At 40.0% G+C, this 16,587-nt stretch overlaps 1 protein-coding gene across 1 annotated transcript in view; it reads right to left on the bottom strand.

Moving 5' to 3' along the window:
* The window catches only part of LOC121729114 (fat-like cadherin-related tumor suppressor homolog), an 80,873-nt gene that overhangs the window by 2,407 nt on the left and 61,879 nt on the right, over positions 1–16,587 (bottom strand). Inside the window, exons 22-24 of the mRNA XM_042117500.1 lie at positions 13,966–14,554; positions 10,147–10,611; positions 9,820–10,068 (exon numbers count right to left, since the gene is read on the bottom strand). Of these exons, the coding sequence (XP_041973434.1) occupies positions 9,820–10,068; positions 10,147–10,611; positions 13,966–14,554 (1,303 nt within the window). The remainder of the gene's footprint in view (positions 1–9,819; positions 10,069–10,146; positions 10,612–13,965; positions 14,555–16,587) is intronic.

The following is a 16,587-nucleotide window of genomic DNA, read 5'->3' as shown; positions in this document are numbered from 1 at the left end:
TATATTTAATAACGGTATTTAAATGGATTGAGAGTCTTGAAGATAATGCTCTTAAGCGTTTCTTGAAGACATTGATGGTGGAACCATCAAGGACTGTATAGGAAAGCGAGTTAAACAATCTAACTGTACGGACTAGGAGGAATAGAAGTAAAAGTTGGAACATCTTATATATTTAAACGAGCAATTCTTATATACTAAATTTCATGAAAAGTATGAAAATCGTATATATATATGTGTCATTTTATTCGTGTTTTATCGAATACCGAGCAAAGCTCGGTCAAACAGCTAGTACTAATAATCTGAGATAAGTCAATGTTTGTAACCCACGTGCTTAAAGAAAATATTTCCAATTTATTACTAATGTGAATAGGAAGGGTACCAAATGATTCATGAATTGAAACTAACAACGGTTTACGTTTATAATTCCAAAACCGATTATGACACAATCAATATAGCTGATCTACTTATTCGATACAAATTTTATTCATACTTTTACTCTTTTTTTTTTTACTACTTGTGGGGGTTTTGCTAATGATACCAAATGTGTTCCCGAGTATATGATTTTTATTTATTGTCCCACATAAGATTGATATTATAAAGGTGCTGGGGAGCACGCGCGGTGCTTACTGATTATGAACGCGTACTGACTGTAAAATGCATTGTTAAGTGAAAAATGCTACGGTGTGATTTATGACACCGTACATACTCCCGAGCCGAAAAGATACAAAAATTAGGATGACTTTGAAGAAAAATGACATCTCGTAAATATAGGGGAAGTTGCTATGTCCCTCGTATTTACACTACACACTTCACTCGGCTGACGGTCAGCCGTACTCTGCTTTCGCGCACTAAACACTACACTAGGTTCTGCTTGCGGGGAGACACTGCTGAATCTTTTTCTATACTTCTTCCACAGTATGAATGCCGCTGCTACGACCACGACAGCGAGAAGGCTGTAAGAGATGCTGTATTGATGAACGTCGTGACCTGATATCTGATTGTCTGATGTCTTTAAATCTTTAGTGGCAACTTTCAACTCTTCAACTTGCTTGCCTAAATCACTGATAGAGTTGTTTATCTCAATTTCGCTGTTATCAACGATGTCCGAATATTGCAAATGTGATTGGTTGATCATATGATTAATATTATGAAATTTGGGAGCAATAACGCCCAAATTCGAATAGATCTCATTCCTGGAATTGGTCTGAGAGTACATAGTGAAGTCTCGGCCCTTTATAATGCAGTTAGGCTCGATGCTCAATATTCCAGCCCCATTCAGCTGGTCTGTGCTAACACGATCTGAACATATGATCCTGATCTGATATGTAATGCAGCAAAAATAAAAATATTGGGATTCATCTTTCAACTGAATCCACTGATCTCTGCATACTGATTTGCTGACGAGACATTGCTTCGTTCTTACGTCGATCTTACAGAACCTCTCATCTGGTGGGAGATAATGTATGGGCTTGCTGAGATGGCATAAATAAGTTTCCTCATTATTGAAGCATAATTGAAGCTCAAATGTGGAAAGGGTAAAATAGGAATCCTTTCCTAAATTGATTGCTACGTAATCATCTACTGGGAGGACAGTGATCGCATTTCCTGCTATCTGTTTAGGAATCGAAATAATTTTGTACACGTTGTATGCTTCTCTATTAGTTAATGGAAACGATATTTCGAATATAAAATAATCCTTTAACATTCTTGCTTTAATTCTAAGTAAACTGTAAACGTTCCGTAAGTCTGATTGTATGTTGTCAATGGGTAACGTGATACTCTTCGTCAACTGACTCCCTATGAATTGTAATTCGCTTTTAATTTGTTCCGGAGTTAATAAATGCATATTAAACTTGCCATGTGATATATCTGTGATAGTATCTAAAATTGTGTCTTGAATTCTTTTCAGGTTTTGAAATAGGTTCATCGCAGTGAATGACGACAGTAAAAAATGTTGAACGTCCGAAATCTGAATATGTTCCGACTTGAGAGAATTAGTAAAATTATACAAATCTTCAAGATGGTTATTTATTGACTTATGCTGAAGCTGAATCGATTGTTCTGTGCGTTTCAGTAAATTATATTGTGCCTCGACGACTGATGTTTGATTCTGTATCAAGTTGCTAAGGTGATGCTCATTCTGTCTGATAAGCTCAATGTCGTTCCTATACTGTTCCGCGAATCTCTCGTCTAATACTCCGAACAGATAGTTGGCGGCGTAACCGACACCATTGATAAGCGCCCGGCGCTTCCTCGCACGCGCCTTAAAACGCTGATTTAATAACAAACGATTGTAGTGATCCAGTTCCTCGAACTCGTGCTGTAATTGGAGCGTAATTGTTGAACAATAGTCATAGTCGGGAATATAACTACATATTATACCAGTATAATTAATGAACTTTTCTGCTGCGGTGAATCCTTCCCAGTATGGAGACATATTGTAGTATGCTATGAGAGTCCACTTATCCCGAATGACCTTTGCACTTCCGGTATAATCAAAATATAGAGACATGTTGCTAGGTAAATTTGTAGCTGCGTAAGAAGTCGTCGCAATTGACATAAATAAAATAAATGCTATCGCCATGGACATGAAACTACTCTGCGCGACAGGTTTTCTTTGCTTTTGCTCTTCCTTTTGTTCCTCAGGTTCTTCTTCACGGTCGCTGCTTGCTGCGTTCGAGAGAGGTAACAATGATAATTTAACTACTGGCCTTTTTATAATTCCGTTTTTTGTTTTCAGAGTGACGGCACGAACCAATCCGTCTTCTCCGGGATGCTGCTCCAATACCCTCCCCATGAGCCATTTGCCGGGGGGCATATTCTCGTCCTGAATAGTGACTAAATCGCCGACTTGTAGATTATTTCGTGCTCTTAACCATTTCGATCTTACTGAGAGCTGAGTCATATATTCGATCCTCCATCTCTTCCACAAATCGAAATATATTTTTGATATTAAATGCCATCTTGTCCTAGCATCCTGCTCCGTTTCTATGATAGTTAAATCTGCTCTGCCGACTAGAAAATGTGCTGGTGTCAAATAGTCTAAGTCCTCTGGGTCCTCTGTGAGTGCACAGAGGGGCCTAGAGTTTAAAATTGCTTCTATCTTAGCCAATAGGGTAGCATATTCTTCATATGTAAGTTTTTGCTCACCTACAACCCTTTTTAAATGATGCTTTAAACTTCTTATGTTTCTTTCCCATAAACCTGATGCATGGCACCACTTCGCTACGTTGAAATGCCAAGTGATATTCATGCTTGCTATCTCACTAAAAGTATTATCATCAAAAATGCTCTGAAATTGCTCCTGCATTAATCTGTTTGCTCCTACAAAATTGGTGCCATTGTCACTGAAGATGTGACGAGGCGTACCGCGACGAGCTGCCATTCTTAAAATTTTGCTTTTCGATGGTAATGGTCTTTTATTTAATAATAGTTTAATTTCTTCACTAAAGTGCTCCAGCTGTACATTCCTTACAATAAGCATTTTTGCGTATTGTAATTCTCGTAACGTGAGAAATCCTTCGCGGCGTTGTTTGTGCTTTGTTATTCGCAATATCCATGCAAGTACATGAGTAACTCGAGTTATGTTGCTATGCTTATTTAATAATTGTTCGATTATGTTTAATGCTTGATGATCCGTATGAATTATGGTATTAGATTGTTTGTATTGATTTTTTAGCTCTAGTGTAGTCTCGTATAATGTTTGCTCTTTAACTGTAAATGATGGTAACCATGATGGGCCGTTCCACCAGAGCTTATCTTCTTTAAGCTGAGTCACATTTAAACCGCGACTCGCTGGATCGGACGGGTTTTCGTCTGTTTTAACGTAGTGCCAACATGATTTTGGCATTACTTGCGTTATTGCTCTGACTCGATTGGATATAAATGTTTTCCATCGTAATGGGTCTCCTTGTATCCATCCTAAGACTGCTGTAGAGTCTGTCCAGCCATACACTTCTGCTTTATATTGATGTAAACATTTTTGAACCTTGCTCATCAATTTTGATAATAGTTCAGCCCCCATTAATTCCAATCTAGGGATGGTCTGAACTTTGCTTGATGGTGCAAGCCGTGCTTTGGCCGCTACTAATGATACCGATGATTCACCATTTTTTATGATCTTACAGTAAATTACCGCCGAAAATGCTTTGGTAGAGGCGTCGGAAAATCCATGAAACTCGATCTTGTCGTTTTCAGAAGTCCCGATCCACCGTTGTATTCTAAATGTGTCTATATTTTGCAACTCTTGGCGTAAATCTAACCATTTTGTTTTAATATCCTGCGGAAGATTATCATCCCATTCTATTTTCGATAACCAGACATTTTGAAATAATAATTTTAGTGTGGTACTCAATGGCGTTAGCCAACCCAAGGGGTCGTATAACCTTGATATTTCGGACAATAAAGATCGCTTAGTTGGTTCTGCTTCAGATAATTCTATTTTGCATTGAAATGTAAACACGTCACCTTGGGGATCCCAGCTTAGACCCAAAGTTTTCGTCGACTCCATATGCTTAAATTCGTACATCTGCTTGTCACACTGCTCTGTATCTAAATCTGCTAGAAGTTGCTTTTCATTTGACCTCCATTTTCGTAAATTGAAACCTCCTGATTTTAGAAGCTCAATTAAATCTGCCTGTAATTGCTTGCTCTGCTGTAAAGTATGATGACCTCCACAAAAGTCGTCTACGAAGAAGCTTTCTTCTACTTCTTTCGCTGCTTCTGGATACTTCTTCTTCTCTTCTGCTGCTAACTGCTTTAAACAATTTATTGCTAAGAAACTTGCTGCTTTTTCTCCGTAAGTTACTGTTTTTAATTGATATGCTTGCACAGGTTGGTCTTTAGACTCCCTCCAAAATATCCTCTGATATGCTTGATCTTCGGGAGACACCCAAATTTGCCTGTACATCTTTTCGATGTCTGCTGTATAAGCAAATTTAAACTGACGCCATTTCAAAATTATCTGCTGTAGATCCTGCTGAAGATTGGGCCCCTTGTACATTATATCATTTAAGCTATATCCACTCGAAGACTTTGCTGATGCGTTGAATACTACGCGTAGCTTCGTTGTGGTGGAGCTGTCTCGGATAACACCATGATGAGGTAAGTAGAACTCCATTTTTCTTTCAGATGCTGATCGTTCCATATGACTTAGATCCATGTACTCCTGCATGAACCTTTTATAGTCGTTTGCTAATGCTATATTTCGATCCAATCTCCTTTCTAAACTCTGATACTGTGCTAATGCTGTAGTTTTTGATGACCCTAATTTATGCTTTAATTCTTCTATAATAGGTAAACGAACCTCAAATCTTCCATCCTCCAACCTTTTAGTTGTTTTAGAAAAATATTGAAGACAAAATTCATCTTCTGACGTCATCTCCTTTTCTAGGGAAATGTCTTCGCATTCCCAGAATCTTTGTAAGTCGTCATAATTGTTATGTACCATGACGTTACATTGATATGATTTGACGGAGCCGCAGAGGATCCAGCCAAGGTAAGTCTGCTGTGCTATGGGTTCTTCGCTAGTCGGACCTCTCAAAATACCATTCAATAAAATTTTGGAGTAGACATCTGCTCCTAAAAGTAAGTCTACCGGACGTTTTATGTAATACTCTGGATCTGCTAAATTAATGTTTTCGATGTATGACCATGAAGGCTTAGGTAAATTAACATTTGGAAGATTTTTGATAAGGTTGCTCATGATGATAACGTCTATGCTAAATGTAAAATTATTATGCAATGATTTGCATTGTATAGTAAGCATTCCTTTGCTGCTGCTTTCATGCTCACCGACGCCGAAGATAGTGCCCTTGCACGTCGTTTTAATCCTAAAATCTGCGCTGCTCTCTCTGTAATTACTGAAATTTGAGAACCCGAATCTATGAGGGCTCTAAGATGATGCTGATCTCCATTTGCTGCTTTCACACCAACCATTGCCGTTGCTAGTAAGACCTCACAAGTGTTTGGTTGAGACACGTGGTGGGCCGTCGCCACATGGTTCGAAGAAGTGCTGGGTTTGGGTTTTGTGCATGCATCGTGCAATAAACTATTATGAAATCCTGCGCATAAGCGACACCTTTTACTGGAAAAACATTCTTTAGTATCGTGTTCGTTTAAACAATTCACACAATATCGCAACCGGGTTACGGTTTTTAATTTCTGATCGCATGGCATTTCTTGAAATCTTGAACAATTGAATAAACCATGTTCGCCTTTGCAAAGTCCGCAAATTACCTTGGTTGCATGCAATGCCTTAAAGTTTGACTTATGATTAAAATAAAAATTATTATTGCTAGATTTAAAGTTGCTCGGAGGAAGTCTTCGTTTATGCGAAAAATTTTGTTGCTGATTCGATGATGCTGGTTGCTTAAATGCGCCCTGCTCTTGTTTTCTGCGCGATGATTCGAGAACAGTGAATTTCGCTTCCAAAAAATTCACGAATTCCTCTAGAATTGGCAATTCTCGAGGATTCTTAACTGATTCCAAATATTCTGTATACGACTCACTGTCCAATTTTTGCCCTAACAGGTGGACCAATAAGGGGTCCCATGAGCTAATATCGACTCCCAGGTTCTTTAGTGCATTTAAACATTCTTTAGTTGTGTCGTGTAATTTTTTAAGTTGCGCTGCTGATTGATATTGAATGGTTGGCAGCCCTAGCAATATGTTGACGTGCGAAGTAAATATGAGCCTTTTATTGTTGTACCTCTGGTTAAGAATTTCCCAAGAAATATTATAATTAGCCGATGTAATTTGTAAATGTTGTATGAGCCTTTCAGCTTCGCCTGTTAATTTACTCCTTAAAAACTGCATTTTTTGTGCCTGAGACAGTGAGGAATTGTTATGAATGGCCTCACTGAATAAATCTTTGAATGACATCCATTGGTGATAATTACCGCCAAATGTAGGGATATCTAATTTAGGGGTTGATTTCTCCCTATAGGACGTTGACCACATCTTTTTGTTAATGCTCTCCTTGATGAAATTAAATTTCTTCTCGTGCGCTGTAAATTGCTTTTCATACTCTAAGTTAGACCCGTTTAATTCATTATCGAGCTCCCAATGCTGAGCGTCGATTGCTGCCCATCTCATCTGTAACTGCTGCAACGTGTCTTCAAACTGCCACTTTTCTGTTAATGCTTCCAGGTCAATGTTGCTTACTGTTCGTGAAAATGCTTTAAAGTTCGTCATCTGCTTACGTAACATTTCTGCTGTTTTGCTGTCGACACCTTGAGAAATTGTTCTCGACACCCGTTCTGCTGATGCTGCTGTTGACGGACCAGGGATAGGTAATGGGCTTGCTCCATGACTTGGGACCTCAAGTACCTTACCCTCTGGTTGTGCTACTGCTGGTGAAGTCACTTGCGAGAGATACTGCTGTAAAGTTGACTTCGTGATCTCGTAATTTCTGGTAGCCCGTTCATTGAGACTTTTCATAGGCTCAGAATTTTCGTCTACGTATCCTGCTAATTGCTGTCGATTCTGCTTAAATTCTTCCCAATATTCGTCAAGGGTTTGTAACTTCCGCTTAACGTAATCTACTGTCCTACGATCTCGCCCCGTCTTTTTGAAAGACGCAAGCAACTGCTCTATAGCACCTACTAACTGCTCTTGATTTTCGTAAATATCCTCCATTTTAGTAACTTATTGCTCAAAGTGAAAAAATGGAAAGATCTTACTTGATTGCTCGGGAACCTTCTGCTGCTGCTGCTGCTCACGCCCTGAAGAGCGTGATGATCTGCTGATGAAATGCTGAAGCGATGCTAATGCTGATGCTGCTGTCTGCTGCTTGCAGACAGGAACCACACTGCTATGCTGAATACTGCTGCTGTTGATGCTCGTCTCCCACTTCCACAACTGCACTGATTCGCGAGAAACTGTTCTGCTGTATCACTAGTCCACCGTTCTGCTACACTGCTATGCTACTCCACTGTACTGCTGTTCTGTTACACTGCTATTTACCACTACACCACTACTGTACTGTCTGCTGATTTTATTGAACTGATTTTCTGTTAGTCACTGATAGTCCTCACTCGCGAATGATCCTGCTTTGGCCAAATCGCGGAAGGTCACAAAGCTCGAAGGACCATATTATGTGGGGGTTTTGCTAATGATACCAAATGTGTTCCCGAGTATATGATTTTTATTTATTGTCCCACATAAGATTGATATTATAAAGGTGCTGGGGAGCACGCGCGGTGCTTACTGATTATGAACGCGTACTGACTGTAAAATGCATTGTTAAGTGAAAAATGCTACGGTGTGATTTATGACACCGTACACTACTTTTAATAAAACTACCGATAGTTAGATTCGAAAGCTACATTATTTACAAGTAACATAGGCTACTTTTCATTTTGGAAAATATAGGGTTCCGTAAGATATTTCAGTTTTTCAGAAACAACCAGAAAATTTTACTTATTTTGCGTACGCTGCCTAATCTATAAAAGTAAATGTATATCTTATAAATATCTACAAAAATGTCCGCGACACACTATACCTATCTATGTCGAGAGAGAACAACATTTTTTAAAAATCTAGATTTTTTTGGACTACATTTAAACGCATTTATTTTACTCATGCTAATAATCCTTATCAAAATAATTTAATTTCATCTCTAAGTACAGTTTATGTAGACAATATTTGGTCTTTGAATGATTAAAATTGGACGTTTGGTTTAGAAGTTATGGCGAAATTAAAATATTGAGATTTACGCCCGTTTCGAAGTGGGCGCTACAACAAGGCGGTGCGCTCGCGGGTGTTTGGATCTATGAGTATTGGCTATTAAGTAGTAATGTGCGCGCGGCGCTCCTACCTCATAGGACAGCCGTTTGCGTTATGGTGAGAGCACGGGTTTTACGAAGGGCGCGGGCGCCGGGTGGATGGGTCCGCCGCATAACCATGCCATAGCACTAAGTCACACGCACAACTCATAATATTATAGTACTTATTTTATATTATATTTTCATATTAATTATTGTATCTTATAATTTTATAGAATTCCATATATTATATTTATATATAAAATAATATTTTGGATGTAATGTATGTTACAATGTATTGCTGAGTGCTTATCCGTCCCTGTTTTCAGATGACGGTTTACTAGGAACCACATAATACCAGGCACTGTGGTGTACGTCACGGTGATACGCCTGAGTGGTGTCCTTTTTGGCAGTAGACATGACAATGCACTACTTGTACCGTTCTTCATGATATTATTATGCTAATATTTTTGTAATTATTTTTCTTTATGTATTGTAATGTGTTTTGTCTAATGGTAGTGTATTGTGATGTCTTATGTTAAATAAACGTTATTATTATTATTATTATTAACGTATCTATCGACGGGGAGCTGACGACCAAATCAGTCATGTAGCTTCAGCTGTGATAAAACTCCGTTAGCGTGCCGCCGTGGGCGGTGGGTGTAGGAGTAGTGTTGTGGGAAAAAAAAGAAAAAAAAGGAGGTGCAGCTGAATCAAAACTCCGTTAGCTACTTCTCTGAACAACCGTTTCTGATAATCTGCGTGCTGGCAGGCCGTGGGCAGTGGGTGTGGGAGTAGTGTTGTGGGAAAAAAAAAAGAAAACAAAGTAGCTTCAGATGTGATTTGAGTCGTCAGCTCTTAGTCGAGTAGTAGTAGTAGATCTATGAGTAAACAAACAAACAAAGTTTACCTCTTTATATTATTATTTATTAGTATAGATTAAAAACTACTGAATCGATTTTAATCACTTATCCATTGAGTGACATAGACTATATATTTTATACCCGTGCGAAGCCGGGGCGGGTCGCTAGTAATACTATAAACTGGAACTCACCGTCCGTGAAACGAAGCGCGTCGAGATCGTCGGGCGCGGAGTCGGTGTCGGGCGGCAAGAGCGCGCGCGGCCGCGACGTCGGCGGCGACGGCGGCGACGGTGACTCCGTGTCGGGCCGCTCCGAGCCCGCCACCTCGCTGATGCCGGGCAGCGCGCCGCCGCCGCACCAGTCCGAGCAGTCCCAGTGGTACCCGCCCACCAGGTGCGGCTCGCCCGCGCGCCCGCGCCGCGTGTTGCACGCCTTGAGATCTACGGGAGGGACGAGCGAGTCAGAGGGGCGAGGTCGGACCGGCGCGCCGGACGCGGAGGGAGGTTTGAGACACCCACCGTTGTATATCTTGTTGTCGACGAAGGTGTGCAGGTGCATCTGCTCGGACCAGGGCTTGCGGTCGACGGGCTCGACGTTGAGGTTCCGCAGGTAGTCGGGCGGCAGCTCCAGCTCGTCGCCGGCGGAGCCGTACGAGCGGAGCGTGTCGATGTTGTTGAGCGGCGGCGGCTCGGCGCAGGAAATCGGCCGGCCGCGCCGCCCCGCCTCCAGGTTGGACAGCTTGGCGCGCGGCGGCCGCTTCTCGATGGCGCTGTTGAGTGGCGCGGGCGGCGGTCGGCGCGCACGGCGGAGCAGCGGCGGCAGCGCGGCCAGTAGCAGCAGCAGCAGCAACGCCGCGCCCGCCGCCGCCAGGGGCCAGCGCGCAGCGAGCGCCCAGTGCCACAACTCGCGCAGAGCGCGCCCGCCGCCCGCGGCCTCGCCCGCTACCACCGCGTCCGAGTACAGCGGGTTGCCGCAGTTCATGCCTACCACCACACAAATTATTATTTCTATTTAAGAAGTCACGTAACGATGCGTCATCTTCTCTCTTACGTTTCCTGGAGCGAGAGTTGTTCTCAAAAATCATAGCAACATAATATTATGTTTGCGGCCATTGTGCAACTGGGAACCATTTACTCGCGTGTTTAAATCACGTATTATAAAAAAAATGTACCAAAATCAAAACACGTGGCTACTGTTGTTAATGAGGCATTTTCTTATTTTTTAAATTTGATTGTCAAACAGTTTTCATTTTAGTAACTAGATGGCGAATGGGTAGACAACTATCGGTAATACCATCATTAATTGCTACAAAACTGGGCAAAATAATGTAAAACTTGATACATTTCAATTTTAAAAAGATGCAATAATATTCCAATGAATAGAATAATAAAGTTATTATAACGATGTTTTAGTTAAAACTCACGGAAGAAATAGCCCTATTTACAGTTATTCACACCAAATGTCACAGGAATTATACATTTTGGTTTTGACAACATCTTACCTGCACTTGTGCAAGATAACGGATATTTAATAGCTTATATTTCACTAATAATGAACATCAAAAACCCAAATAACACAATTTGGGAAAAAATAATTAAAACCATACCAACAATAAAAAGTAGAAGAAGTTGAGAAGAAGTGTCAAAGTCACATGCTCGCCAAAATTCTTTCAGTCATTGAGATATTATAGACTGGAGAGAGCCTTATATCGGTGTATAAGCGTCAAAAGCGTGTAATGTTATGTCCTACTTACTAGGACATAACAAAGGAGTCAGTCTGGATATTTCACGTAATAAAAGTGTTAATAAAGGTTTTTAGTGAACATTTAATGCTAGATATTGTTGAGTTTTGTGGTTCCACTAAATAATAAACCATAAGAATGGCCAAATAATGCCTCTAAAACGTGGATTTAACATTAAATACGTAAGTTTTGAACAACGTTTTTTGGGCTTTTCAATCGGTAGTTTTGTAAGCTAAAAAGATAATTTATAAGTTTATTGATCCCTTATTCGTGCTATATAAGGCATTAGTGCTAAAAATGTAACATCAATTATTAATTTGGCTATAAAAATTGCTTAGCTTTTTACGTGTGTTTACGGATTTTCATCACTTGAACTATAGTTAATCGATATCATAAACTAATTGACTTCCTTGCCTGTATCAAAATGTGCTTTGAAACAATCGACAAATAGAAATATTCAAGAAAATAAACGCACATTACTTGTATGAAAATAAGCACAAAATAGCCACGCGATGACGGGCTAAGACTAAATCTATACTATAATACTTTATCTATGCTTTCAGTTGTCAGTTTTCAGTTTGACAAGTATTATATATGTCAGCGTGTTCCTAAACTGTTACCAGTATACTGGCCTAATCGCTTAGGCCAATGATCGCTTGGGCGTATGCTCTTCGTGAAATTTAAACTAGAGGAACGAACCAAAAAAAATATAGTAATATATGGAAATATTTAAATACATACAGTTTTATGTTAATATTATGCTAACGGAAACTAGGTTTAAGATATTTTCATTTATGTCACACTTGACAGTACATTGACATTATTCGGGGTTGGGATAGATAAACAAGAGATCAAAGAATATTACAGACATTTTTTAGAAACACAACCCATATGTAGTCAGTGATGCCAACCTGCAGATAATTTCTAATCGGTGGGGAACCAATAGAAAATCTAGAAGTGTCTATTGTCGCGCCGTCTGGTGGAGATTAAAAATAAGAAAACAACCCATTAACAAAAATATAAAAATCTGTTTACATCAGGCAACCCTAAGGGTGGGTGGCACCAACTTACTATAACTGTAACTTTAACTATAACTTTAACTACAATGCAAAATGTAAAATCTTTGGTCAAAGTCAATAATGGACGCCATATTTAAGGTTAACCATAGAGCTCGACATGGCTTTAAATGAACGTGGCAAAAAAAGGATTTAACGCTGTCATCATACAAAAACGTCATATTGACAGTTCATTTAAAGTCATGTCGGACCAGCAACAGACATCTTTCAAATTCTGTGGTCAAAGTTAAGGTTAAAGTAGCCTTAACAGCCATAACCATAACTTTGACCATAACTGTAACTATAACCACGCCTCTGGTGCAACCCACCCTAAATTGTGGCCGACTGAGAGCAGCTGGCAACCATTTTTATTAGCGTTCCGTACCCAAAAGGTAAAGACGGGACCCTATTACTAAGACTTCGATGTCTGTCTGTCTGTCTCCAGGCTGTAACTCAAGAACCGCTATAGCTAGACTGAAATTTTCACAGATTGTGTATTTCTGTTGCTGCTTTAACAACAAATACTAAAAACAAAATACTTAAAATATATATTTAAAGGGGGCTCCCATACAACAAACGTGATTCTTTGGGTATTTTTTGCTCGTAGTCAATAATGGTAGGAGGTAGGCGCTTGAAATTTTCTAAAAGCCCTTAATTATAATTATGTGTACTTCAATAATAATATAATTTAATAATAATCTATACATATAAATAAAATTGAAGTGTCTGTTTGTAATATTGAAAGAACCGTTTCTTACTACATGCGTATGAATGATGTACTTACGATACATACACCAAAATAGCATTTTTTACAATTTTTGTCTGTCTGTATGTCTGTCTGTTTGTTCCGGCTAATCTCCGAAACGGCTGGGGCGATTATGACGGGACTTTTTTTGCCAGATAGCTGATGTAATAAGGAGTAACTTAGGCTACTTTTTAACTGACTTTCAATAAAGGAGGAGGATATATTTTATTTTTTTATATATTTTGTTCGGAAAAATTCTTTTTTATTATGATCTTTGTTATCACATTTTGCTGACGCGGACGAAGTCGCGGGCAACAGCTAGTATTAAAATAAAATAAAATTTACACAATTTTTGGCCAATTTTTGCTTTATAAAGGTACTGAACCCTACGTGCGCGAGTCTGACTCGCACTTGGCGGATTTTTTAAATCTATATTAATATATAAAATCGGATTTTCAATTGTGTTAGTAACGCTAAAACTCGAAAACGGTAGAACGGGTTGGGCTAATTTTAGTCTTAAAATATTCGTAGAAGTCCAGGGAAGGTAAGGTGACGAAGTTCACCGGGACAGCTAGTTTCTTTCATAATTTTAAAATTTACTAAAAAACATAAAGCTTCAATTTATGTAACTTTATGAACTATATATACATCAAAATTAATTTCCTGCTAATTTTACCAAGACCTTTCCTTCATTTCACACATTCCATCACCATTAGAATCCTGTGAAATTAATTTCATCAAAAAACTGGAACTTGCAAATTCTTGTGTAGGCAAAAAAGTACCAATCGAAACGTACCGGTCTTATCGGGCGGGCACAGGCAGCGGAAGGATCCGGGCTCGTTGAGACAGGTGGCGCCGTTGAGGCAGGGCTCGCCCAGGCACTCGTCCACGTCATACTGGCAGCGCGGGCCGTAGTAACCGCGACACCGGCACGACGGGCCCCACTCGCCCTCCTCGCACGCGCCGCCGTTGAGGCACGCACCGGCGCCGCACCAGCGGCCACGCTCGCACCGCGCGCCCGCCAGCCCCGCCGCGCACGCGCACCGCCACGCGCCGCCCGCCGCCGCACAGTACCCGCCGTGCAGGCACGGGGCCGACGCGCATGGGTCCGCGTCCACCTCGCAGCGCCGCCCCGAGAAACGCTCGTGGCACGCGCACTCGTACCCGCCGCCGCCCGCCGTCACCCGGCACGTGCCGCCGTTGAGGCAGGGCTGCGCGCCGCACGCGTCCGGCGCCGGCAGCGCGGGGCACGTGCCGCCCACGCGCACTCGCACGCGCCGCATCAATTGCGCACGCCCATCCGCTGACGTGCTGCCCTCCTCCAGGGGTAGCGCGCTCCCTCCGATTTTGATGTCGGAGAGACATCCGTAAAATCCGTAAGTTATCTGCAAAATTACAAAAACGAAACCATTGCTAGGGTTGTTTGAAAAATTCTCCCTACATACTTCTATAATTATACGATTCTTAACTAGCATCTCGATACATAAAAATCAATGCCACTTTTCGTTGTCATTTAATAACTCAAGAATTTAACTTTGTTCACACTATTAAATAGATAGTTTATGTGAAGTTTGCATAAATCAGTCGAGCGGTTCTGAATTTTTTGTAACAAATGAATTTAATAAATGGCGGCTCATTTTGCTAATGGGGATTTTGCTGTAAAATTGAAACTTTTTACAGAGATCTTATATAATATTCTGTTTATAAGTTAATTTTATATTATAATTAATTTTATAATATAATGTTAATTTTAAATTATATTATATAAGATCTCTGTAAAATTGTAGGTCGTAGTTTACTTGGCGGTCCCCCGACACACCTTAACAACAATTATGGACTAAAATATTACTTTACACACGTTAGGAATTATTTGAACTTAAAGGCAGTTAATATTATTTCATTACTTTTTAAAGTTGGTTGGCGAGGGTTTTTTTAAATTTCTTAATTTTATTTTATTTCATACTTTTTAAACTTGTGTTGTTTTAAATAGTGCAGAATAATTCCTATCAACACAATCATATTATTCTCGTGATTACCATATTCTATCAATGTCTATTTCGATGAGGCCGTTAATATGAGCCCAAACATGAAACCTCCACTTTGGGTTCATACGAAGCTTGGTTCCTATAAAATCCAGGTGATGCTGCAGCAGCAGCATGTAAATATTTACTGGCTATCTACTTCTTACTGGTTGTCGCAATTAAAATGAGCCCAAACACGAAACCTCTGCTCTAAGTTGGCGAGGAGTTGGATATCCTATTGATTACCAGGTAATGCTGCAGCACCAGGTCAACTTTCCATTATTGTGTGTATACGTATATTGTATATTCACACATGTCACGAACTAGAATGAAATATAAAACCCATCAAACGACTACAAGTTGCCAACGGCCTTTCATGAACCAGATAAACCCTGATTGTTCAGCACTGAACAGGCTGATGATGATGAATCATATCTAAGAACACTCTCGATCATGTCATCTTTCAAACAAAAAAAACTAGATCAAAATCGGTCCACCCGTTTGGATGCTACGATGCCACGGACAGATACACACACAGACAAACAGACAGACAGACAGACAGACACGTCAAACTTATAACACCCCTCTTTTTTGTCGGGGGTTAAAAATGACTCCAAATAAATTATTGTTAAACCAAAAGTAGTAAACGATCACCAAAATTAGTAAATGATCACAACATTATACTAGCATTTTAATATAAAATGATCACCAAAGTTTTAACATCTCGCTCTCCTATTTATGCAAAATGACTCCAAATAAATCATTGTTAAACCAAAAGTAGTAAATGATTACCAAAATTAGTAAATGATCACCAACATCATACTTTTTTTTATGAAATAAGGGGGCAAACGAGCAAACGGGTCACCTGATGGAAAGCAACTTCCGTCGCCCATGGACACTCGCAGCATCAGAAGAGGTGCGTTGTCGGCCTTTTAAGAGGGAGTAGGGTAATAGGAGAGGGTAGGGATGGGAAGGGAATAGGGGAGGGAAGGGAAGGGAATAGGGTAGGGGATTGGGCCTTCGGTAAACTCACTCACTCGGCGAAACACAGTGCTAGCGCTGTTTCACGCCGGTTTTCTGTGAGAACGTGGTATTTCTCCGGTCGAGCCGGCCCATTCATGCCGAAGCATGGCTCTGCCACGTATACTAGAATTTTAATGTAAAATTATAACCAAAGTATTTTCATTTTGCTATCCTATTAAAGAAAAATGAACCAAAAAAATGATTGCTTACCGGAAAATAATAAATAATAAAAACCAAATTTGAACTACATTTTAATTTTAAAATGAGAAACAAAAGAAATACATCCTCTTATTTGACAATCGTAAATAAACAATAATAATACAATAATGATAACGGGACTCAGTAGGTATAAGTATCTCCATACCAAATTTCAG

The sequence above is a fragment of the Aricia agestis genome, chromosome 7, assembly GCF_905147365.1.
Source record: "Aricia agestis chromosome 7, ilAriAges1.1, whole genome shotgun sequence".
Lineage (NCBI taxonomy): Eukaryota > Metazoa > Arthropoda > Insecta > Lepidoptera > Lycaenidae > Aricia > Aricia agestis.
The sequence above is the reverse complement of the archived record's forward strand: the minus strand, read 5'-3'. Positions and strand labels throughout refer to the sequence as shown.